The following is a 25,814-nucleotide window of genomic DNA, read 5'->3' as shown; positions in this document are numbered from 1 at the left end:
AATTCTTATTCACAACTACTTAGTGGCGAAAAAAACTGCAGAAGAAAAAGCAAACCCAACACAGAACACGGATCCATTTAGCCGCTTAATCCAACAGGGAGCCAGAGTCCATCCCAGCAAACAACAAGCACAAGCAGGATCCACCCTAGACAGCACAACAGTGCATCGCAGGGCGCACAGAGATCCAGATGTGTCTCCTGTAGGAAAATTACACGTACCCAGGGAGAAACTTGCAACCTCCATGCAGACAGGGCCCCAAGTCCAAACCATGGTGCCACCATCGGGGTTAACCATCAGGCTATCCACCACTGCACTATGCTGCCCATGGAGCATGCAGTGTGTAAAAAATATAATTGTCGACTGCCTTTATTTATCTGAGATACAAAAATCTCTTCTGCCATGAGAAAGCCTTTGCAGGCTCACCTCCAATTGAGGTATATTACTAGTTTCTTCTCTCATCCTACAGATGAGCAATTTAAAGGATCAATAAAATGGGTCTATGCATCATGGCTTCAAGGCAAAGATATAATCATTAACCCATATTAGGAGGAGTTGAAGACCCACCAGAGTTCAATATAAAAGGAGGGAGAATATTGTCCCCACAGGGGATGGTGAGGCTTTTCTCAGAGTCAGCGTCTCTGCAGCTTAATGAGAGAGAAAGAGAGCTTTTAAAGCACCACCAAATAATTCATAAGAAAATGAAATGGCTGCAAAACAGTGGGTAGGATAACATTTTACACAAAGTGGTTCGTAACATCTGAAATAAAATAGTTTTTTTAATTGATATTATTTCTGGAATATAAGCTCCAGACATAACGGAAAGAGCTAATGTTTCAATCCTTTAATAGACTTTGTTGAAGCCACCCACCATAACAGTGTTTTCATTGTTAATCAGTTCAATTAAATAATTCTACACTGGAAGCCCTGGCCAGCTGAAAAGCCCTTCTTTTTCAGAAGGGGTATAAGAGAACTTAGTCTGAACAAAGATCATCCACTTAAGCACATTAATGTCAAATTGAAAGCATAGAAAGGCTTTTGTGTATTGAGGTACTTTTTTGGCAACTGGCTTTTTTACATACCAACATTTGCACTTTAGCACATATTTCTGTAGACCGTAGTAGTTCAGGTGGGTAGCTGCGTCAGCATGCGTAGGCTGCAAAGGAACAAGTAATAGGTTTATTCCATGCTGAAAAAATTTCAGCATGGAATATGCTATTTCTGTAGACCTACTAGCCTCTAGTGCAATAATTCAGTTATGGTATTCAGCGAAAAGCCGGAATCCTGCTAATTCAGGTTAAGATCTGAACCTGTGATTATGACACAGAAGACGTATCATTTTATTCATCTGCAATTGGCAACAGTACTAAGGCTAGTTTTAGTTTGTCTACCAGTGCTTCACAAAGCTTAAAGGAAGACCAGGTGATCAAGTTAAGCTCTTCTTTTTCCATAACCTTTCACTTTCTGTTTGAGAGCTGAACAAATGAGGAAAGGTGATTCTTTACTTTGCAAACCTCCTTGACAAGGAGCAGGCAATTTGCAGATTCTGGGGGTGATTGTTAACTTGTTTCGAGCAAAAGGTCATCCCCATCTTGCACTGTACAGAGGCATACATAAATCCTTCACATTTGAAAGCAGGACATGGCTGATTACTAAAGCGAAACAAAATGGTTTCCATTAATTGGTTTCTAGTAATTAATTTAGAAAATCTATTTTAAACCCTTTATTATTTCCATGATGATGGTATTACTTGTACAGAAACTCAATATCCATTGTATTAAAGAAAACGGGGTAAGTTGGTCATTGACTGAACATTTTACAGTACGTAATTCCTGCTTTGTTTTATCCAATTCCCATGGTATTGTCTTCTTTTTAGACCCTTTAACTAGGTATCATTTTCAAGATGGAAAATATCTAGCATTTTATCAAGTATAAGCAAAATAGGAAAAAAACTGTTCAATTGATTCATTATATTCTCAGAAAATATTCTATATTCTTTCCACAAACATGTATATCGGTAAACTTGCAAGACCTAAGCTCCATAATAACACTGCCCTCCTTTAACTGGAAGTTCTATTTCCGACTGCAGGTAGGATTCACAAATTGATGGATTACTCTTCTGATACCCCAGACCTGCCACACTGTTGCTGCTTTCCAAGCGACACCTTTCTTTCTAGCAGCCTGGAGCGATTCAGAAGCAAACCTGTGATCTGACCAGACTCATGACCTGACACCTTCAGCTTCCTGCAGTTCATGGTAACCTGTTCCTCACCTTGCCTTTCTCCACACAACAAGAGACACAGAGCGTCACATCAGAACCACACTGGTGGTGCTGCATCAATCAAACAATTGCTTCTCTTATTTTTACCATGTTTATCTTAATTCTGAAAAGACTTTATAAAAGTTTTACATGTTCATCTTTTTTATAATAGGAAGCTACAAACCACAATTTGTTTTAAAAAATTGAAACAGGGGGAGGCCGAACTTCAGGTTTTCAGAGAGATCAGGCTAAAATCCAAAAATAAAACAGGCAGTGAAAACTGGGTTTTCAAATATTAATGGCACTGTGGGAAAAGGTGATGGATGATCCTGTCACCTTAAAAGAGTTTTATCATGAAATTAACTTTGCCTGCTTTGAGAACTTCAACACTGCTCAATGCCTAAAACTGTGTGCGGTTGTATTCTAAAACATCCAATGAGCCTTTATCCTTTTAAATACGTGAGAGGTCATTTCAAATGGATGGACTATTTATAGATCCGCTAATCACTTTCCATTAAAGCAAGAAGTTGAAATATCTTTTTACCTGATTTCTGATGGAAGAGAGCAATCCTTAAACTTAATTTACACAGGAATCACAGCCTTTTATGATTTCTTAATCTCTTAGTGTCCTAAATCCATGATTGCAAATTTCTATTAATAACTACCAATGACCTCATGTAGTCTATCCCTTGGTTACCATTAACAAGAACCCTCCCAGAAAAGACAGATAAATGGTCATGTACCACAATACTGTAAATATCCATATAGTGATACCACAAGACGCATATATAGATGGGGAATGGGTAAAGAGATTTCTGAATTTCTGAACTTAAATAGGGCAAATGAGGTGAATTTTGCCTGAATAAACAGTGTGCTCTAAATCTCTTATGCTTTTGAAAGGCTCCTAATTAAAGAAAAGCAAAACACTTCAGTTTTACATCACCATACCAATGAACTGAAAGAAAAAACAGATTGATGAGACCTTAGCAATTACAGCAAGTTCTTCAAAGCACAGCAAGAAGAATTGTTTCCAGTACCATCAAACATTTTCCAGGAAAGATTCTTTTATAAAGCATCCCAACCAAACTTCCTTTTTCGTATCGTTAAGTAGGGTCCACTGACTAAGAAAGACAGGGGCCAACAGACATGGGACAAGGTTTACAACTTTGCTTCTTATTCCACACAACACAATCTGGACAGGTGACGAAATCTTCTCCTAACTTGGATCTCTTGATTATACAGTTAATCATGGTAAAGACCAAGTCAGGTTTTTTCCCTACTCACGAAAAAAGCTAAAAAATAGTTAAGTGTTATTTGTCACTCTGCTAAATGTAAACAGATCATGTGTGTTAAAATACTGTGGAAATTTATTTGGCCAAAATCAGAAATTTTCCTACAAGAATCTTCTTGCAATCTTTTGGTCCTTGATGCATCAAAATGTAATACATTGTGAATTAAGTACAAAATCGTGAACTTTGTGAAAGTACTGTATGGTTGCCATGTTGCGGCAAACTGCTAGTCTCATCGCGGGCAAGAGCGACAGTTCATGTGAATTTGCCCTTTCTGCTCACTAGTCACTGTAATGACTAACGCAATTTGCTCGTACACTGCATAAGCACAGGTTGTGCAGCAGTCATTTCACCGCAGAAATGTTCCAATGCGATAAATTTATAGTTAACAAGCAAGGATTTTTGGATTACAAAAAGATGTATTCGCAAGCCTCAGCGAAGGTTTGGTTGCCTCGTACTAAATCGCAGAACATGACGCTGTGCATACCTGGAAATTTAATCTAGTTGGTGATGTTAATTGGAGATATACACGGTAACGTACGTTTTAGTTTCATTGGTTTGAAATGCAATCAATACTGATTTTTTCTAACCCTGAAACATAAAAATAGTGTTGCAATTACCCTTTAATATGCTTTATTCACAGGACCACAGGTATTTGCTGCTAACCGGTTTATAATCCACACAGGAAATAATCCAAAAGCCTTTCAAGGAGCCCTTCAAAGATTATGCTTGAGGCTCATAAATTAATATAAAATCTATTTGAAATTTTGTGAGCAAAGGAGGTTATAACATTTTAAGAGGTAATGAAGTGGAACATTTAAATCCCAGAATCATAAATCGTATGTTAAGAAAGTTTTTAATTATATTTTATCTGTTGTCACCTGGAAATGAATATACTGTATGGTATGTTCACTGAAAAGGAAAAGGAATTGAATGTTGAGATTAAAATGTATAATGTATTCAGTCTCTTTTCTCACATATCCAGCCAGATAATGCAAGTTTTCATACATTAACATACACACGTAATTTTTCACAATTCCATACAGTACATAAGGTTAGTCATTTCATGAAATCATCCACACTTCTCCCGCTCCTTTAATTAAACATTAAGGTCAGTAAATGGAGGGCGCAGGAGAGTCATAATTGAGAAGACCTTATGACACTCCTAGTGTGTCACTCTGCTAAATAATGCATTCGTACAAATTAAAGAATAAAAACAGTGAATACCAAATTAGCAGAGTGACCGGAAAATGTTCCATCTGAGATTTTATTGGTTTTATTTTTCAAGGCAGCTACAAACATGGTAATAAAATAGCAGCTACTGAAACAATCAACACACAACAGGGAAAAAAGATTACACATCTAATAACAGCACTTTTAAAAGCAGAACAATACTGGTAATTAACATACAGCCCAACCAACTAAGACTGCAAAGTGCACAGAATTCTGTAAATTATGCTGCTTACTTGTGTTCATCTTCTCTTGATGTAGCCAAGGTTACAACCCTTCTCTTACATGATTTGTGTTTTTGCAGCTGAAGCAATGGTGAACTACTACAATTTGTTGTAACAAGAACACTGCATATCCACATTTCACAATCAATCACATGCTACATTATCTAGATTTTATAAGATAAAAAAAATTCCCACTTTATATAAAACAAAAAGCATAAAAAATCTCTTAATGCTATATTGTCTTATTCATCTACACATTTTTCAGGTCTGGAAATGACAACATGCCTGCTGTGAAGTACACATGGTTATGGCAAGGATATGCTTTCATTGTTTAATGTAATTTTTTGTAAAAAGGATGTTTTTGAGGAAACTCGGTACTCATTTTGAAAATGATAAAGGTTCTTGAAAAGAAAAATCTTTTCGTGTCAGGAAGTTAACACGGAATCAAGTCATCTTTTGTCTTGAGTACCAATGAAAATTGCAATCTCAAGATTGTAAAATTGATTTGACTTTAGATATCAGCATTCATACCGCAGCATATGACTTTGTAAAGCATTGAATCTAAATATGGATATTAGTAAAATTTGTAATTTACAGGCAGGTCAACACGTTGGCTGCCAGATTCTAGCACTCACTACCATTCTAAAATAAGCACTTTTTCCATGCCTGCAAAAACTTAACCACTTAAAACAATTCAGGAACACTACATCTAAAATAGCAGAAAAGAAAACTCAAAATTTAAGGCTAGAAAAAATAAGTTAGGTACATCTTGACTGTTATAATATTGTTTTTGTTTTCAAGCAGCCAGAGGGACAGGTCTATTCCAAAGCACCCAGTAAAAACCCTAACCCTCGCAAATATTTTAAAAACAAACAAAATGGGAGCTTTAGCCAGAAATGAAGATGAAAACCACAGGATTTAGAACACACTTCTCTGGATTCCGTGTCAAAGTTATTCGTTTTTTTCTGCCCTCGGTGTTAAGTCAAGAGTGTGCGATTGTGAAAAGCACAACATCAATATTTACCCATTAAATCACAAACTGACAGGCGTGCCTATTCAAGAATTATCCAAATAAGCCAATGAGTTACTAATGCGATGGGGAGCCTGAGGTGAAAACCCTGGCATTTTTTCAATGCCACCTTTCACCATCGCACAGCAGGTTTATTTATACACGCTGAACGCCAATATTCCTCTTGCAGATAGGGTCTACCCTTCATATGTCAGAACGACTGGAAATGAAAGTGCACCATCTGGAAGCATTTTTTTTTTATTTCTAGCTTCCTGATATCTGATAGCCTGGTGAAACAGCAATCTTTGACCTCAGAGTTCAGCGGTAAAACCTGCCCAGGAAAATAAACACAGTCCAAGAGAAGGACAGCTGTTTGACTACTTCAGGATCTCAAATACCATTTTTTGGACCTTTTTTTAATCACAAGATTAAATTAAATGGGAGATTAGTAGTACTGGAGCTTGAATTGTGTTCCGTTTTTCCTACAGAGAGACAACAGGCCAATGCAAACTGCCCTGGAACAACCAGAGTTTTTATACGCCAGTAACAAATCTTCAGCCCAATTTGCACAGTCCGTCAGCATGTTCCTGGATTTTGGTTCCATGTGCTACAAAATGATACATACTTCAAAAATGCATGACTTACTGTACATTTACACTAAAGAAAAAAAGGTGCACTTCTCGAACTAAATGTGCTACAAGGCTTAACATCAACATACATACAATACATCAATATGCACAGGACATATCGACAGATAAATATTCTTACAATGAAGAATTAATTATGCTAAAATTAGATTATGAGTAAATGTTCTCCTGGTTATAATCTAACCCAAGTTTCCTTCCTCTGGAGAAGCTTAAATTTCCAGTTGCATAGTTAAATCTTTGTAGAAGGGATGAGCTATCTGCCATATCTTAAAATTGTATACCAAAGCAGAAGGATAAAACATATCCATTTTCAATAACCACTTAGTCCAATACAGAGTAGCAAGGGACCTGGAGTCTAACACGGCAAACAATAAGTGCAAGGCAGAATTCACTCTGGACAGGGTTCAAGTCCATCACAGTGCATCCTCTATAGGGTTTGATTAATATCTTATTTTTTACCCGTTAAAAATTAAGCCAGTTATCATAAGTTCTATCAACTGATATAGCTCTAACATCTAAATTAACCTTGAATAACAAAATGCATATTCTGAAAATAAACCTTTACAAGTTAATAAGGATTTCAGTAAATGACTATCCTTTTCATATTGGTTTCAGCTACTCACAGTGATATCCATTAAGGTAGATTATGGATGTATTCAAGAAACAAATAGACTGAAGCATGCATCAACATACCTTAGTAGAGGATCTGTTAGCTAATACACTCAATTTATTCAAGTTTCAGTTTAATCAGCCATTTCATTGTTTTACGCAAAGTATTAATACTTGAATAATCCACAATGAAAGTCAATGACTACAGTGTCTAGTATTCCCACAAGACTCCACACAATAATTAAAGGTATCACTAACAGTTTTTGTCCATTGTGTAGTCATAACAGAAAACATTTACATTTAAAAAGACAACGAATGAATCAAATATTGCTTCCAACTTTACAAAACACTACTGTATCTTCTACTGGTTTATTTCACATTAAATCTTCTGTTTAGGTAAGGTCTATGGAACTAAAGAAGCAAAAATGAGCCTTTTCTTTAAATATTTTTGTAAGGTTTCAACTTACTGAAACCTCTAGAGCCAGACAACCACACATTCTGCAAGAAATCTTACATTAAAAGGCCACATTTTCAAAGGCGTAATTAAATCTCTTCAGCATTGTGTGGGTCCAGAAAATTCTTCGATTTTGTTAGGAAGCAAGTGAAGAAAAGAAAAACATTTACTTGAATTTTATTTTACAGTGAAAGCTTTTCAGTATTTCCATCGGATTTAAAGAAAATGTGCCCAGCCACCAGACTTGGAATTACAAGTACTGTATGCTGACTGTTAAATAAAACACATTCACAGACTCAGTACTCCTTACATCGGAAACTTGTAGGAAGCTCAGAGAAAACATCCCCTAATCCCGATAGAAACATTAAGCTACTGTTCCATTAATATTTAAAACAGACATTAGGAAGTACAATAAGCATAAACCTCTGACTCTTCATCAAAGATTGCAGCTGAGGTATACGGTCTGCAACTCTTCTCTGGTTGGTTTGCTTGAATTAACCTACTTCTGAAAGGACTGTGCACTTTCACTAAAGTGGCAGGGGAGTCTGTGAAGCTATTTTTCTCATGGAAAGTCAGTGTCCTTTGAGAAGTAGCAGATTCAGCTTACCTCCAAAAGTATTGTGCACATGATAAACAGAAAACACCTCAATGTCAAATGGAGCACAAAAACAGCTTACAGTTTACACAAGTAGATCTGCTACCACACAGCACATCTTGGTTACAATGAGCATTAACTACTTAGTGAGAAAGTAGGATTTCAGTGCAATTGTATTTGATAATGATATATAGGTCATATTCTCTCTCCTAAACCAAAGTCAAGAATTATATACTTTTAGGACTCTCAGGGAAATATAATAAAAGTTGTATTATACCAATACAAGGCCGCAGAAAAAAGCAAATCCAACATACTGACAAAGCAGTGCTTACTGGGTTTCACTACATCATGCATTTCCATAAATGACTGGATGTTTTTCCCCTGAAAAAAAACTACAGATGGGATACAGTCAGGAAATCCATATTTCTTTTTATTCACAAGCCACACACACAGCAAAATAAAGTAAAATGCTCCTTTCAAATACTTGTTTAAACCACAGTTTGGGTTATGGATCTAGATTTCTCATTCATGTAATTATAATGCAAAAATTATAAGAGTGATATCGGAACTGCAAACATGAAGGCTTACTTTATCTTTATATTACAACAACAAAAAATCATTGTGATGGGATGTCCCAAACTGTTCATTTAACTATTTACTCCTTCTCTGCTCTGCAGTCCACCTGCTTACTAGCAGGTGCTGGGCAATGCACATGAATTTCAATGACTTAATGCTGTTTAAAAGATGGATTCACAACTCTGGCACAAGCACTTTGGGATTTTGGACTGAGTTAGCTATCAAGAGGAATTCCAAATTCAAATTTAAACCCATGACGGGTGCATAAGCTCTTGGCACTTGAGGCACGCTGCTGATGTAAGAGTAATATCCATCTGTATTTGGCTCAAAACACGAACAGAAGGCAGATTATCTATTACTGACAACGCGTTTAATTTAGTATTGTGTACAGATAAAATTACACATCCATGTTTGTGACTCCAGAGCAAACCTTTTCAGAGAAGCAAAAAACAACAAACAATAGCCGTGCGTTAATCAGGAGTCTTGCCAGCAAAATGTAATAATCCCTATTCCACAAAGACTTAGTTCCTGAAGCAATTGCTGAATGTGACTGAAGCAAAGTACTGAGTGGTTATCCGATGACTGTGAAATGGATTTTGTCCATATTTGTCTGCTTTTCCACACAGCTACATTTTGCAGACTAAAGCAGTTTTTCATTAAAAAAGGAGGCTAGCGGCTAAAACACTGTAGAATGTACACAAACTCGGGACACAACAACAAACTAAAAACCAACAAAGTTCTGAAGTAAAGGAATACAACAAAAACTTTGTCTAAAAGATGGAAATATTTTTGAAGACTATTGCAAAATTACCACACAACTTGGAAGTACAATGATAAATTCACACCATTCTCCTTGAATTATCTGAACAAGCAATCAATTATTCATCAGCTATTAAAAACTTATACTTAATACTTCATTCTACAAATAAATGAAACAGTACTCTACAATCTGGAGCACTGAGCATCACTGAGAAAGTGTTTCATTCTTTAGTGATTGATCTAGACAGATGTCCGGCCAATTTGTACATATTTGTACTGAGGCCCTTCAGTCATCGAAAGGGTATTTGAATGAATGTGCAATGTATGCAGGACAGTATGTCGCAAAGTATTTCATACCAGGAGTTTTGTGACCCCTGACAGTGAGCGTACTTAAACCCATATACAGATACAAAATGCTAAAGAAGAGCCAGAGGTTCTGCTGTTTGTACCGATGCTACAAAATTATCAGTAACCCACGGAAGGATGCAACATTATTACCATGAGGAAAAATGCTTATTTTTCACTCCATAAACTTCTCTCCTTGTCTGTGTGTCTCGTGGAGAGCAAGCTGGGGTATGCAAAAACATGAATTCCTAATGCAATAAAGAAATTGTATATGGCTAATAAAGTGATCTTACCCCACTTATAAAACAGATGCATACTGTAACAGTACTTGCATAATTTGTTGTGTGGAAGACCATTAGTAGTGTCATCATAATCACACTGCAAATACAACAAATTGGACATGCAATTTAACTATTTGCTTTGGCTTAAGATTTTATTTCAATAGGATAATGTACTCAAAGCTACATGCCTTCTTACACTGGGTTAAATAAATGTTTACAGCTTCAGCATTATAGAATGTAGCTCAAGAAACCTGAGAATGCTGAGCCCTTGAGCTTGCAAATTATTAGTTCACGGGATTCTCAATGGTGTATTTTCGAGAGCTGTCAAATTCTTCAGGCAAATAATTTTCTCACTGGCAATACAGTGGGGACAAAAAAGTTAAATATTCTCTGCAGCAAACTTAGTTTTCAGCATTGCTGTAGATAGAGGGGATAAAGCAGAAGTGACAAAGTAAGGTTACTGTTCATTAGGTAATGTGCTCTCACAGGCCCTATTAAGTTATGAAAATAAATCTCAGAGTAACAGTTCTCCACTACCCATCCACCCAAACTTTCAGCTTATCTGTCCAAAAGCAAAGTATCAATGTCATTTAATGTGTTGCAGCTCAAGATGAACGGCATCCACCATACGCGTGTAGGGCTCAAGACCGCACTGCTGACATATGTGGTTAGCGATCATACACTTGTGCCATCATTCAGCATTCATTCCAATCTCCCCTTAGCTTAACTGAGGTGGTACAAACGTGTCTACCACCTTCTAAATTACATTTAGTTTCACATGAGGCTGTTGCCTTGTTTGGGTCAAGTCTCGCTGAAAAAACTGAGAAATGTTAAAAAAATAAATATAGCCAAAAAAAGGCAGTCCATTAGTCACAGTATGAAAAAAAACTTAATGGGCCATCAGTGCTCATGGAAAACCAGAATTATTGGCCACAGAGACCCAATTTAGCAGGACTCCTCTTACAGAGGAGTCAGATTAATTGTCACATTAAAGCAGAGCTATAAGAGCACTGCTTAACCCCCAAAGTACCAACCTTTTGAAACCACTGTGCAAGACTAGTGGTAAATTTAAACCTGTATTTTTTAGCTCATCTACTCTGTTGCTGTTGTATAGAGAAAAACAAGGAAAGAAACGTATTAACTACTACCACAATTATATTTCAGACACAGTATATTTCTTCATGAGACCCTTTCAGAGCAGTTAAACATTGGGTAAACCAGTCAGTGTTTACTGAAAACATTTGTCTCCCTGGGAAGTCATCAAACCCTTATCTGAGAGGCCTCCAATTAGCACCAAGCATCCTTCATTTTTCTTCAGCTCGAGAGCCCGGCTTATTGTTTCTGACATGGTCACAATCCAACAAAAATAAGGGCAGCAGAAAACTCCTAGCTGCATCTATCTGCACACACCCCCACAGATATCAATACACATAAGCAGTCTCTACACCGGACATGAATTTGGTGTAGTCTGACTGTAATACCGTTTGTGTGACCTCTAAAATAGAAATCAGCAAGCAGGTGAAATCTGATGAAACGCATAGAACAATGAAAAAAAAATCTAAGATTGCAATGCCCTTCCTGTGGTCTTTTCTGATGAGACAGGATGGGGATGCACTCGAAAAACTGTCTCTGTTAAAGCAGCTGCAAGTCGACCCTTCATACATTATTCATGGCTCAGACAGGCTTGGAGGACCAAAAACCTCTTGCTGGCTCTAGGGTACGCCATCCAGCCAACTGTGTAAATAAGACAGATTTCAGGTTACTGGACGACATATGTTTCAGCAGAACCTTAGCAAATGCATGCTTCTTCTCCCTAGAGATTATTGCACATGGACATCGACCATGCACTCCGATGGTCACAGCTAGGTCATGCAGGAAGACTCAGGCCTCAAGTAAAGGTCACCAGAAGAAAAGAAAAAATCAGACTGAGGAAGAAGCTAATTTTTCCCCCCCCTGTTACAAGTACGTTTTTCTTCAAGGATAAACAATCAACTCCGAAGGCCATTTGTTCTGAGTTTCAAATATTATAATTCAAGTCATTGGTTTGGGTACATTAAAAATAAATTAAAATTACATTAAAAGCAGGAGCATTCCAAATGTATTACTAATGTTCATAAATGAATTGGACATGGATCGGTTACATACACACTAAAAAAAGAAACTGAAGTATATATTTTAATTATTGCAGAATGCCTTTAAAAATGAAACTGAACATTCATTTTGTTATTGTACTTGCAGCTGCCATTTTCTATTTGGTAGGCTTTATTTTTCACTATTTAGGTTTAATCATTTATTATGTAGTGTTGCTCGATGTTAAGTCATTCCTATATTCTGTTTTTCCCTGAAGAAGAAATTGAAAGAAGCAATGAAACAAGATTGCTCCTTAAAATGCTGTGCTTTGATTACTACATTTCAGCTCAGAAGGCTTGTCAGAGAACCAGCAGAAAAGTGCCTTTTTAGGGGCTCGTCAAAGCTCATGTGTATTTCTAAAACAAGATGTAATTGTTGATGCGCAGCAAACTGTGTAACAGTTTACACACAAAAGCTCAAAATACTAAAATGGAGTCTGAGCATTAAAAGAAACTTCACTATTCATGTTTTTAGAAAAATAAAGAATGTGGGGTTTTGATTAATTGATCATTCATCACTGACTTATATACTCAAGTGATTAAACCTCCTCATTGCTGAGAGGTGATTGGGCACAGGTGATGAGGTGATTTAATTATGTGAAGATTAAAGAATGTGAAGCCTGGTGGAAAAACAAGAAAAAAAAACACAAAAGTATGAATAAGCCCCACATCAAGAGAACAATTCCTTCATGTCATTAGTATGCTGGAAGCTGGACTAAATCAGAACACTGTCGCTATCCATCTGAGATGTTCATAACCAACAGTCGCTAACCTGGCAAGATAATATAGCCAATAAGTCGATCAATGACCATGATGTAGGAGAACTCAAGTCATAGCTTAATAAAATTGATGAGGAGAGTGATGACCTGTAGTAACTAGTCCTAGGCCAGGATTAGGCCAGAACTGCACTTGTAGTGTTTAATGGCAACCTTACTGCACAGTACTACGCAGATCACATCTTTTGACCTCATTTGCGGCTTTAAGGTAAATATTCTTGCAGGACAACTCACACTGCTTCTGTAACAGCAGCTTCCTAGAAACACGTAGATGCCCTACATACCAGACATGGGCCCCATGAATAAAATGAACCATCTTTCAGTTACCAGCACATGACTGTGTGCCCTGCATTTCTTTAAATAGCTCAAAATGACCCAACGACAAAATTTACCTACCAGGTCATGTAAGTTCCACATGGGAATCAACAGTCTGTGCCCAACACCTCACTGTGAAGATTAACATTATCTGATGCCTTAAAAGCAGAATATTCCAGCTCAAATCTGCACATGTACCTCTGGTAAGAGAGAACCGTTTTCCACCAAGACGTTTCATTTTCTACAAGATGCTATAAATGTTTTGTTGTTAGAAACAACTTCAGCATGCAAATGCTGCAAAGACATTACATAAGCTACAAAACCTCGCAGCTCAGACACTGAACTGAACGGAACTGAAAGAACAGTGAAGCAGCTCCCTTTCATCTCGTAAATTGAGTTTTAACCATGTGTTAAAATGTAAGGAGCCAATATACAACTTGCATGTAGTTTAATTTAAAGTATTATTTAGTCATTTGCCCAGAGCATTTGTTAATTACAAGATAAAAGGAACACATTACTTGAAACAGTAATGTTTTGTCTTTTGTGCGCTACAATCTGGGAAGCCCTAGATAATTCTGTGTATAGTATGACTCTATTAGCATGTTCATCTTCTCTCTGAGGAGCATGAAGTCATCTTTTTTCTTTTTCTGGAGACAACCACTTCCCTCTTAAATTAGGGAAGAGAATTTTAAAATGTATGAGTTTAAGGTACATTAACTATTAAAGGTAAAAACTGCAAATTTCTGACAAAACAGTACTTCAAACTCCTCAGGGTCTGACCAGCCAAGGAATTTCTTTGGGAAATATTCATAGTAATAAATAAGAGATTACAGATGAAGAGGCCATTTGGCCCATTCTGTTCATTTGGTTACTCTTGGTATCCCATAAGATTTTAAGTACAAGGTGTCAACCATATCAGAGACCCCCCAGTTTAGCTTTTCTTTATCTGCATGATAAAATGTTAATGTTGTTTAAAATGGAGCTCTTTTAAATGGCACTTCTGCAAATGCACTGAGATGTGTATTGTTGTATGGCATAACAAATACTGACAGTTTCCAAGGAGCTGCACAAAGTGATGATCATGGTCATTCTGATAAACATTAGTGTGATATTTTTCAGACTGGCTCACACTCAAGTAAGCAGAACAGAATGTATAATTTTATAATGCTGCTAACAGGATATAGTTCTCTATTTAGAAGTGTGATCATTTTTTTCCCCACCAGACATTGAAAAGTGTGGTATAAAAGTTAGGAATAACCAAGAAACTAAAATCAATAGCACACATGAAGAGAGGTAAAAAAAACAGAACAGTGGGCACCACACTACTGGGAATTACTTGAAAATTAAATCAAAAATTTAATTTTTGAAAACAGTTTTTATTTTAACCATCCAACTCATTCTGAACCCTCCCCTCATTCTTCCATGCACCAAAGGTCACAGAGTCACTTCATCACATTTAAAAAAGTTCTTAAGCTACATTTAAATTACAAACAAAAAATAAAACCGAGGGCGGGCACACACACTGACAGTGTGTAAAATGAAAAGTACATCAGCAAGAAAGAAATGGTAATACTAAAAGACTCAGGACAGGACTGCTCCCTGATTGATGCCTACAACTAATTACCTTTTGCTTGGATTCAGCACCAGCTCCCCATGTTGCTCATTTTAATAAAGCATACCTGCCTTTTCATTTGGAAAACACAATTGACAACACTGCTCTTCTAAATGTCTGTAGGTTTTTTTTTTTAATACAAAACATTTCAGACTGACAAGTATTACATATGAAGATTTTCTGCAGGTATATGATGCTTTCAAGATACTAGACAATAGTCTTTTGAAGGATAGCTATGTCAAAAAGGATTAGTGTACATGAAAACTACTTGAAAATATATATTTTTTAAATCTCGTCTTTCATATGTTACAGGCACCCTACAGCGAGTCTTCACTTGCAAACAAAATGGTAAGTTAATATACCAATCATAGGAAGCATTTGTTTAGCACTGTTCTTATCATACATCTCATTGCTTCACCCACTCAGAAAGGAGCTTACAAAAGAAAGTGATTTCACAACACATTTAAAAATGGACAGAAGGTGAAAGAAAAAAGTGCAAAGGGCCATTTTCGAATACTAAATGACTGTCGAGAAAGTGCCAATTAAGGTTTTCTATCTGATACCAGAAAACTGAGGAATGTCCCAAGCACAAAATCAATACAGCAGAGAAAATAACTGGCGCCATAGAGTAAAATGATATGCATGGAATATTAATGACTCGTAACTTTCAATACATTCCTCCCACAAGTTTCTCTGCAGTCCTGAGCAGAGCTCTCTGGAAACAAAAAGAAAACAGTTTCCACAGAGCACCATCATTTTTTCAGCCACAGTAGGGCTTACACTCTCTAAACTCTGCATAACCCCTTGAAAACTACTCCCTAATGACCTGGAAATATTTCTCACAAGAAGGGGGTGGGATCCTTCAAAGTCCAGTCATTAGGAATGAAGTGGAGGAGATGAGATCACTCGACCAACAACTGTATAGTTTTAGTCAGCGCCCTCTTCGAAGGCTTCAAAAGCAACTGAGCTGAACTCTATACATACCTTTTTAAAAGCTGTAAATGTAATTAACAGAAAAATCAAGTATATTCATTATGAACCAATTTACACCATTTTTTACAAACTGAAGAAAACCATACAAGATGAGTCAAAAGACAATGTGCATTATAAATTATACTTTGGCTTAGTATAATAGTTATAGTAGCAGTTGATACATAGTTGTATTCTAATGGAATTTACTATATTTAGTTATGTTTTACTTTATTTTAACCATTTGGAAGTTACTCTGAAGCAAATAGTAGCTATTTATCTAGAAAACCTGCATCTTCCATTATTTTGTACTTGGCTAAAGCTTTGCAGTAGATTTATGACCTGTAATTGCTATGATTTTCTACAAAATGGGGGGGAAAAACAAGGATTGCACAATCAGCTGCTTGTTTTTTTTTCTTTTTTGATTTCTTATGTAACAAATTCCCAAAAATGTACTAGTTGGGAATTGATCTAGTTTCAGAAATACCAGGATGATGATGCAGCACCAGAGCCAGAAAAAGCAATTGGGAAGTGCCACATGTCTGACAGACATGAACCCCCCAGGCTGGACTTCTACCCAAACAGGACCACATGGCTGGAATTACAGCCACACTAGACTGAGTCTCTTTTATGTAACAGTGGTGCTGAGATGCCTGCCAGTCAGCTACAGTGACCTTCTGCCTTCCTTTGATCACACCAAGGGGGGAAAAAAAAAGAGGCAAGAGATCACCATTTGTGTACTGAATAGAACACTTTCCATTAACTTAATCGCAACCAATGACAGAGCCCTTCAACGCACAAACAGGCAAAGGCACCTATGATTACTGCATTGCTAAAACTTCAACTGCCACTTAAATGAGTACACAAAGTAAAAAAAAAAAAACACTGAATTAAAATAACACCATCCTTTAAAATAGTAAGGGTTAGAGATGTTTACCAACACTAGAACACAAAAGGTAACAAAAACAGGGATTTTCATTTTGGCTTGAATTTTAAAATAACTGGAAACATAACAGCTCTCACAATAGTAACTTAGGTTCATGGGTGTCTTATACCAAAACAGCAATGAAAAAAAGCATGAAAGTGCTCCCTTTTAGCAACGGCAAAACTGCCCAATTATACAGCTGGATATTTCTCAGGAGCAATCTGGGAGAAGTACCTCACTCCAGGATACAACTGACAGCAGTCTCATCTGAGATTTGAACCCATAGCCAGTAGGTTTCCAGTCCAGAAACCAAACCACTGCTCCCCAGTCCTGTCCCTACTAATAGTGTTTCCTTCAAATTGAAAAAGTCCCACTGTACCTCATGTGATACTCCTGCTTACAATTAACCTTCCTGGTTAATACAGTGACTTGAGTTAATGGGCAAGTCATCAACCGCTTCAAATGCTGCTAACAGCATACACTTTTCAGTCAACAAACAGTCCATTTCTCCAACTCTGTGTAGATGTATACATTTCTTACAACAAAAGAAAGAGGTCTAAACTCCTTAAGCCTTCACCATTCTGAAGCATTTCATTAACACCGAACACATTTAACAAGGCTTGGGTACAGAATAAAAGCAAGTTAAAAAAAAACATTTTCTTTTTTGATTTTTAATATTAAGCTAACATTTCATAACATCTTAAATAAATCGTCAGCTCAACCCTACACCCCTGTATACGTCATTAAAGATCAGAGCAAGTAAATCGGATAAATATTGGAGAACAGACATGATTGTTTGATTTTTAATTCTTATTAAATATCATATTTGAATGTTGTTATAGTTATGAACACTAGCACTGTACATTGTAAACAGAAACATTAACAGGGAAAAGGCTAATATACTAGCGATCAAACTGCATGGTGAGGTGTACAGCAACATATTTGGGTTTGCCTGTGTGGTCATTTAATGATGTGGATCGGAGAGCAGCAATCAGCTCCGTTATTCTGTCTCCTGACACAATCTACTGTGTATAGATGAAGGTGCAGACGGACAGATCCTCAGACACTTCCAACAGGAATATTACAAACCGGCAACTTGCTGGTTTAAATTCGCCACCATTGTGAAGGAAAGCAACCTGAGTGCCTATTTCAGGTGTAGCACAGTAAAGGACGGTAAGAAAAACAAACTTTCCCATTCTGTATGAACTTTGAGCTCAAATCTGCTACGCATGAAAAAGATAGCATTAGCTCACTTCACTGCCACAGTAAAGGAATGTATTGAATTTATGTACAGTAAAGGAATTTGAATCTGGTTGCACCACCAAAAAAGTACTTTCTTTGAATGCTACTTTGTATTTTATAACTTTTTTCCAACATGGTTCTTCAAAAGTGATGAATGAAGTGTTTAAAACCCTTCATCAACTCAATACTTTAAACATCAAATACAGAAAGGCAAATTAAAAGTTATGGTCTACAAAGCAAAGCCATTACATTTACTTTTGACCTCCAAGACAAAAACAAACAGAGGCCTATCAACAAGGCCAAGACCTAAGGCATCTGCACAGGGCTGGAAGGTAAACTGTACAACAGATTTAACACCAGGCTCGCTGTCAGCCTTTAAGGGGTGTGTGGCTTTCAATGACTATCATGATTAAGAATATTGTTTATATCCCAAAAACAACTGATCAAGAAGAAACTTTTTTACACGTGTACAATAATGAATTTGTTTTGGAATATGTACTTATTTTGTGCTTCCTTCTTAATTACTGTATATGAAATTATTTCACTACCTAACGTTAGGTTTTAATGCCTTTGAGTCTTTCACCCACCTAGAAACACCTTCAAAATTCCCACAAGAAAATATCATGCTAATCATTAAAAAAAATCACCAACTTTGGCCAGAGATATGGTAATTTGTATTTAGAAACAGATTCCTCCCCCCCCAATACTTCACAAAATTCCACTGACTGATTTTACTATGCCAAAACCATGCTAGGTTCACCACTGCCCTTTTATAATAATGTTTAAGAGACTATTTAAACCTAAATCTCTGCCGCAGAATTACAGCCGTTAGTCGAAGCCTCTTCTGCAGTTCATTGTCAAAAGAAGAAAAATAGGTCAACTTCAATCCGCAGGTCTGTCATGATTTTTATCTCTGGCAAAGTCCTATAATTTAATCAAGATGAGGTTTTGATTGCATTAACAGTTCATCACTTCAGATTCTAGTACCTATTTCTAACAATTAATGGGATTAAGAGGACATCAGCTAACAGCACAAGGATAGAACACAATAACTCTATCCAGCTCCTATCAGTGCAGGACTGCACTGTACCAATGACTCCACCATTTAACACAACCAATAAGCATTGCTTCCTGCATTTTTAATCAATGGGCTGGTTTCAATGTTTCGCAAACACCAGATTTACTAGATTTTAAAACTGTTCCTTTCAAGTTATTCTTCCCAGGCTGTCTTTGTACGACATCATTTAGCCTACTCCTCTGCCTAAAGAACAGCAGCCTCCTTATGCGGTAACCAAACAAAAAATCAGTCCAATTGCTTTCAGCAACCAATCAAATTTCTCACAGATTTGAGATTTATGTGGAATGGCTTTAAAATTCATTGGCTGCAGGAAGTCAGGAGAAGGGCAACAAAGTCATTAAACTCGCGTCTCGCAAGACAAACGACACCTGGCAAAGTATAACGTTTCACAGCAGTTGCTGCAAATCATATTCGTAATGCAAGCGCTCATTCTTGGAATCTGCAGGAAGTGTATCTTTGTTGTACCGTCAGAGTCCAAGCCATAAAGTGATATATAATGAGGCAGGCCACCTGTAAGGAGGGAACTCATTTGCTGCTGGAGCATCATAAAAAATAAAAGAGAAATTAATACAATTGCTATGTTTACAGCAGGAACTTGGGATGGCACAAGTAACCTAATGGCCTCAAACGCAGTAGTTGTGTATTCAAAGAGCTTCAATGATCTAAACTATATCCCATAATATTAATTAAATGTGCTGCACACGCAACACTACATTTTTCAATAATTCATCATTAACAAGATACATTATACATATACATCAGCTGGTCCATCAATTCGTTTTTTATGTCGTATATGCTGCAGAATTGTGTCATTTACATTGTCTAGAAAACAAAAGGCATCTATAACCTTTTAATTGGAGTAAACAACATGTAGCTAGCCATTCAGACAGAATAATGCTTAGCCTATCAGGAGAGCAACAACATTATACCTCTGTAACTGCATATCATTTCCTGCACTGGACACTTGCATTTTAGACTGTGTTGGTACAAAAGGTTTACATCTTTCCCCATACTGGATGAGAGGGAGACAAACAAATGCACTATTGAGAGACACAAACATACAAAGGCTCCATTGTGAGTGCATTAAGGAAGCCAAGCAGACACTTTTGCAGACAGTACACTGATAAGTGTCCTAGCATAACACTTACATTTTAATCTAGTGACCCAGATAATTATATAGGACTATTTGCCCAAGGTAGCAGGTCATAATCCTTGGTTTTCTTTATGAATCCGAAAAGACACTGTAAAAAATAAGCTTTCGTTGTTTCTATTTTTCCCGTGATCTTCTTTGGAATAAATTGGTACATTTTGCAGTATGGCAATACTGTATTTAAAAACTAATTAGCAGGTTCAATTACAAGTTAGATGAGCTTTAACAGTTAAAAAGCTCATTAGCTAATTCAATCACCAATAAACGAGTCATACTCCAGCCTAGCATGAACGTAGATTACGTTACCAGAAGCGCAACAAAAATAGCTGGTATTCAACTGAAAAGATACACTGAATATTACATATTTAATTATAAGGGCTGCACTCCATTAAAGCCACCCAACCAATTTGTTTTTATTTTCTTGACAGCCATTTAATTACATGGGTTTTAAATATCACAGCATGGTAACAAGCAAGGGTAGTGTATTATTGCCAAACCTACCCTCCAAGCTAAATTCTGAATATGTCTAACACATTGGGAGTTTTATTCAGGCAAGTTCAATGTTATGCCCATGTACAATGGCATCCTTTATTACAATCGTACATGATAGTTATTTACTAGAGCTTTCTACCCATCTCAGGAATTTCAAGAGCACTAGACTTTTTGATGTTTAGTTCCTTTGCCTTACACAGAAAGCTCAGGAAACCTTCCAGATTCTGAGATTCTTGGCACAGGGTTGTGAACATTTTGTACATTTCCATCCACAGTTGTCTCATGTTTTGTTTTGTGTAATATGTTCGGGAGATGGAAAGTGAAAAAAACAAACGATGAGATACCCTTTGGTTTCAACAAACCTCGGGTCTTTGATTGCCCATCTGTTTCCCTGTTGTTGAGCAAACCTGATTTGATTTTTTTTTTTTTAAGAGATCACTGGAAAAAAGACCAAATGAAAAAATGCCATGTTTAATAAACAAAAAACATATGTTAGAACGAACGGAACGTCAACTCCCGAATTCTTTCTTCCTTCCAATTTATCCCCAATCGAACAATAGAAGTTTTTGTGGCACCACTCAAAGACCGCTCGACGAATGCAAAGAGAAGGAGTTGGCGAGACTGGGCCCAGATTCTACACTTTGCCAAGTTTCTAATCAGGGCAAACAGTAGGGACTGACATTCAGCCTCGTCTGTTCTGCTCCCAGAACAATATGGCTACAAAGATGCAAAGGACCATAACTTGCAACATGTATGTACTATATATATTTGACTGAACATCCCGTAAATCTGAGAACAGTGGTTAGCAATGTGTCTCACAGCACTGGGGCCGTGGGTTCAATTCCAGGCTTGGAGTGGTATCTGTGTGGAGTTTGTATGCTCTCCTCGTCTTTGCATGGGTTCCCACACGTGTGCGTGTGCGTGTCGTGATGGACAGGCTTCCCGGTCAGGGTGTACCCTGGCTCCCTCACAACCCCGCACTGGATGACGCAATTTGAAAATTGGTGGATGGATGGATAAATCCTGGAATCTCCTTCTCATACAAAACACCATACATTAATAATAAATGATTAGCCATAATCTTGGGGACAAACTCTGAGATTGGGAGATTAGACCTGTATCACTGATTGATTAGGACTTGCTATCAGGTTGCTACTGTATTTCTGAAATACTGCAATTACTGATAAGAGAAAGTTAAGCAATACGATAAAAGCACAATAATAATAATAATAATAATAATTGCTTACACTTATATAGCACTTTTCTGGACACTCCACTCAAAGTGCTTTACAGGTAATGGGGACTCCCCTCCACCACCACCAATGTGCAGCCCCACCTGGATGATGCAACAGCAGCCATAGTGCACCAGAACGCTCACTACACATCAGCTATCAGTGGGGAGGAGAGCAGAGTAATGTAGCCAATTCATAGAAGGGGATTATTAGGAGGCCATGATTGGTAAGGGCCAATTGGAAATTTGGCCAGGACACCAGGGTTACACCCCTACTCTTTTCGAGAAACGCCCTGGGATTTTTAATGACCACAGAGAGTCAGGACCTCGGTTTTACGTCTCATCCGAAGGACGGCACCTGTTTACAGTATAGTGTCCCCGTCACTACACTGGGGCATTAGGACCCACATGGACCACAGGGTGAGCGCCCCCTGCTGGCCCCACTAACACCTCTTCCAGCAGCAACCTTAGTTTTTCCCAGGAGGTCTCCCATCCAGGTACTGACCAGGCTCACACCTGCTGAGCTTCAGTGGGTTGCCAGTTGTGAGTTGCAGGGTGATATGGCTGCTGGCCGTAGGTAGAAAACAATAGGTTTTCTGTACTGTAATTTTGTTCATGCAAATGAAGACAATGGTGACCAAATGTCTGATGAGCACTTGAAATTAGTGATTTACTGAACCAGTTAATATGCATATCCAGAATAATGACTTGGAATCAATTATACATCCTAACAATGTGCAATATATCTCACTTTAAACCATTCCTCAATTAAAATATCTTTCATTCAATGTCCACACACCTTGTCCTGCATCACAAGATGAATTATTGCATTTTTCATTGTTATTCTTTCCATGCACAGCCATCATCCCCGACTCATGATTTTTTACCTCAGAAAACATATTTTCTACATATTTCTTATATGCTAACAAGAAAGCAAAGGGTTTGAAAAATGCAAGTTTGCTTTCATTCAGAAAAAGCTTGGTTTTACTTGAAGTTTTGGAAGAGGCATAATGTTCAAAACTCACATTTACCTCCTTTTTACAGATCCTGTCCCCGAGCAAGTAATAATAGCACGTTTCGATGGTGTAACTGGTAGAATAAGCTGACAACATAAAATGAGACTTCAATCAAAGTCCTATGTTAAGAATTTGCAGAGAATTATAAAGGATGATCAGTTCACATTTGAAAATTTTCTGCCAACAACTTTTCATCTGTAGCTTTACTAAAATGTTTGATATTAAGTAAGCTTGAGTTCCCCAATACAAGAGATTAATGCTCATCACTGGCAGTACATGCACAGACTTCTGTGTACTGTACTGTTATCAAATGAGATGGGAATTAGCATTCAAAAGTTTTTCAGGAGCTGATGGGACTATTAAAACCCTACTTTCATGCTCCATTTAAGCAGGTCTTAAAAAATGTATGTAAGGTCCTTCAAAGTGGCATTTCATCTGCAAACCTAAAGTGCTTTTATTAAACCAAAATCACAATTCTTTCTGTTGCAGTTTAACAAGGTCTTGGCTGGAAACTCAGGTTTTGCAGACTGTAAATTCCTCATCCTGTTATGAGCCATCACCCTGTCAGTCACATGTAATTTTCACTACTTTTCTCTCTCATTTACTTCGGTTTTATAGATGTCTGTTGAAAGGGACAGTACTCTATAATAGCTCTGTACTCCATCTCTTAAGTTGACTAGACATTTGGTGCTTTTCTAATATAGGCACACAGATTCACTTCAAACATTTAGCAAGATTTATTTTTTGAAAAATATGATGTTGTGAAGTGTACATACATGACACAGAATTTGTTCCTCGTGGTATATTTAGAACAAAAGGTTTCCTTAAACATGTAAAAGTATCAGTTTCTTCCCATTTTTAACGGAAGACTCACTATCAATGAGTTAATTCCTTTGTGAAAACAATAGCCAGTTGAATTTAGAATGGTTTGAGGGTAAACTGTAAAAAAAAAGTTAATTCCAGGAAGTAAGAGCGCTTACCATTTCTATTTTAATCATAATCACAAGCCTCATGCAAAGCAGAAAGGACTGTGTCAATCAAAGAGACGAGTCAGCCCGATTGGAATTCTGCCTACAGTATGGTTTCCAAGAGCATTTGAAACATTGTTGGTTTTAAGCACCACTGTGTACCACCCCAGTTAAAAGGAATAGTCAAATGCTATTTTGTAATCCAAATTTAAACATCCTGACTGTGAAGAGATTAAAAGGCCAATGCTCTATAGCAGCCCAAGGTTAATAACTGCTTTGTGCATCAGATGTTAGAAGTGGGCAATTCTATAAAGTCTATATAAATGCACAGGTACAAAATATTCTACCCTCATCTCCTGCATGATTGATCCACTTCTAGAATATTTTGTCATGCCTATTGCAGCAGGCACATCTTTTCCTCAAGTTTCATAGAGATTGTACGCGTCAAATAAACTTTCATCACATAACGGGAAGATTATCCATTATGAGGGTGGACGAGTCAACATTTCCAGAAGTCTTGCCTTCTCTCAGGGAAGCTTTCAGATATGAAACCACCTTCCTGCAAAGGCTTGCCTCTTCCTGTATTAAGGTTCGATTACAGGCATAACACAATAACTAATGCAAACAATACAGAAGCCACCACCTACACACTCCCTGTGCAAAAGCATTACCCCCCTAAAAAAAACAACAAAAATAAACTTACGATCAAGGCCATTGATGTATCGCATTGTGATCTCGCAGTGCCCCCACACCGCGCTGACGATGGGATGGAGTTTTTTCCCCTTGAGTCCTCTAAAGGCCACTCCCAGATATTGCCCATCCACTATAAAACTCAGTGTCCCCTCATCCATGTCCAGCACCACCAACAGAGAATCGGGCAGCACAAAAGATTCATCCGGTTCCAAAAACACAGGGTAGGTCTCCCCTGGCTGGTTCTTGCTGTTGTGGTACAGTTTGTTGCGCCCCAGGTCCCAGCCCCACGACTCACAGTTGCTGCCCACGAGGGAGGTGTACCCCACAGAGTGCAGGGGGGCCTCCGCAGTCGCCACCCCCACCACAGCATGAGTCCCCCTCTGCCTGGTGGGCCAGTGGATCTGCCAAACGTGCAAGCCCCTAGTGTAGCCCACACGCCCCCGAATGCAGTCCGTGCTCTGCGCGACAGGGTGCCTGTGGAAGGTCAGCTTATCGTCCTCCTTGACGAAGATGTTAAGCGAGCGGTCTTCGTTGTTCCAGGCGTGTTTCAGCTGGACGTCCAAGGTCGCAGATGGCATGTCCAGTAGCATGTCGAGGCGGGCTGGCTTGCAAAAGTCAGGACCCCTTAGCTCCCGTTTGACCGGTCGGTACGCGGGCTCCCTCACATCGACAGACTTTATGCTCCCTGAGATTTTTTGACCCATCGCTTGACCGCAGAGCCGAAGGAGGACAGGGGGTGAGGGGGTGGGGGAGCACTGGTTGTTTTGGGGGTGGGGAGTGGGGGTCCCTTTTCCACTTTTCCCCACCGTTACCTCATGAAAGCAGCTCACAAGGCGCCAAACAAGCTGGCTGGCTGTGCTTCAGATCCCCTATCCAAGGCACACTCCACCTTCAAATGGGCTGCACCCCTGTAAAAGAAAGTGTCTGTTAATCACGTACATGA

The 25,814-nt window shown here is 38.0% G+C and overlaps 1 protein-coding gene across 2 annotated transcripts in view; it reads right to left on the bottom strand.

Annotated features, from left to right (window-relative positions):
- LOC102687854 (SPRY domain-containing SOCS box protein 4) overlaps positions 1-25,814 on the bottom strand; it is a 44,034-nt gene that overhangs the window by 9,774 nt on the left and 8,446 nt on the right. For both annotated transcript variants that reach the window (XM_015360942.2, XM_006637592.3), the window contains exon 2: positions 24,882-25,779. In XM_015360942.2, coding sequence (XP_015216428.1) covers positions 24,882-25,575 — 694 coding nt within the window. In that variant the 5' untranslated portion in view covers positions 25,576-25,779. The remainder of the gene's footprint in view (positions 1-24,881; positions 25,780-25,814) is intronic.

This window comes from Lepisosteus oculatus, chromosome 13, assembly GCF_040954835.1.
Source record: "Lepisosteus oculatus isolate fLepOcu1 chromosome 13, fLepOcu1.hap2, whole genome shotgun sequence".
In the NCBI taxonomy this organism is placed as follows: Eukaryota; Metazoa; Chordata; class Actinopteri; order Semionotiformes; family Lepisosteidae; genus Lepisosteus; species Lepisosteus oculatus.
Note: the sequence above shows the minus strand (reverse complement) of the source record. Positions and strands in the feature narration are given on the sequence as shown.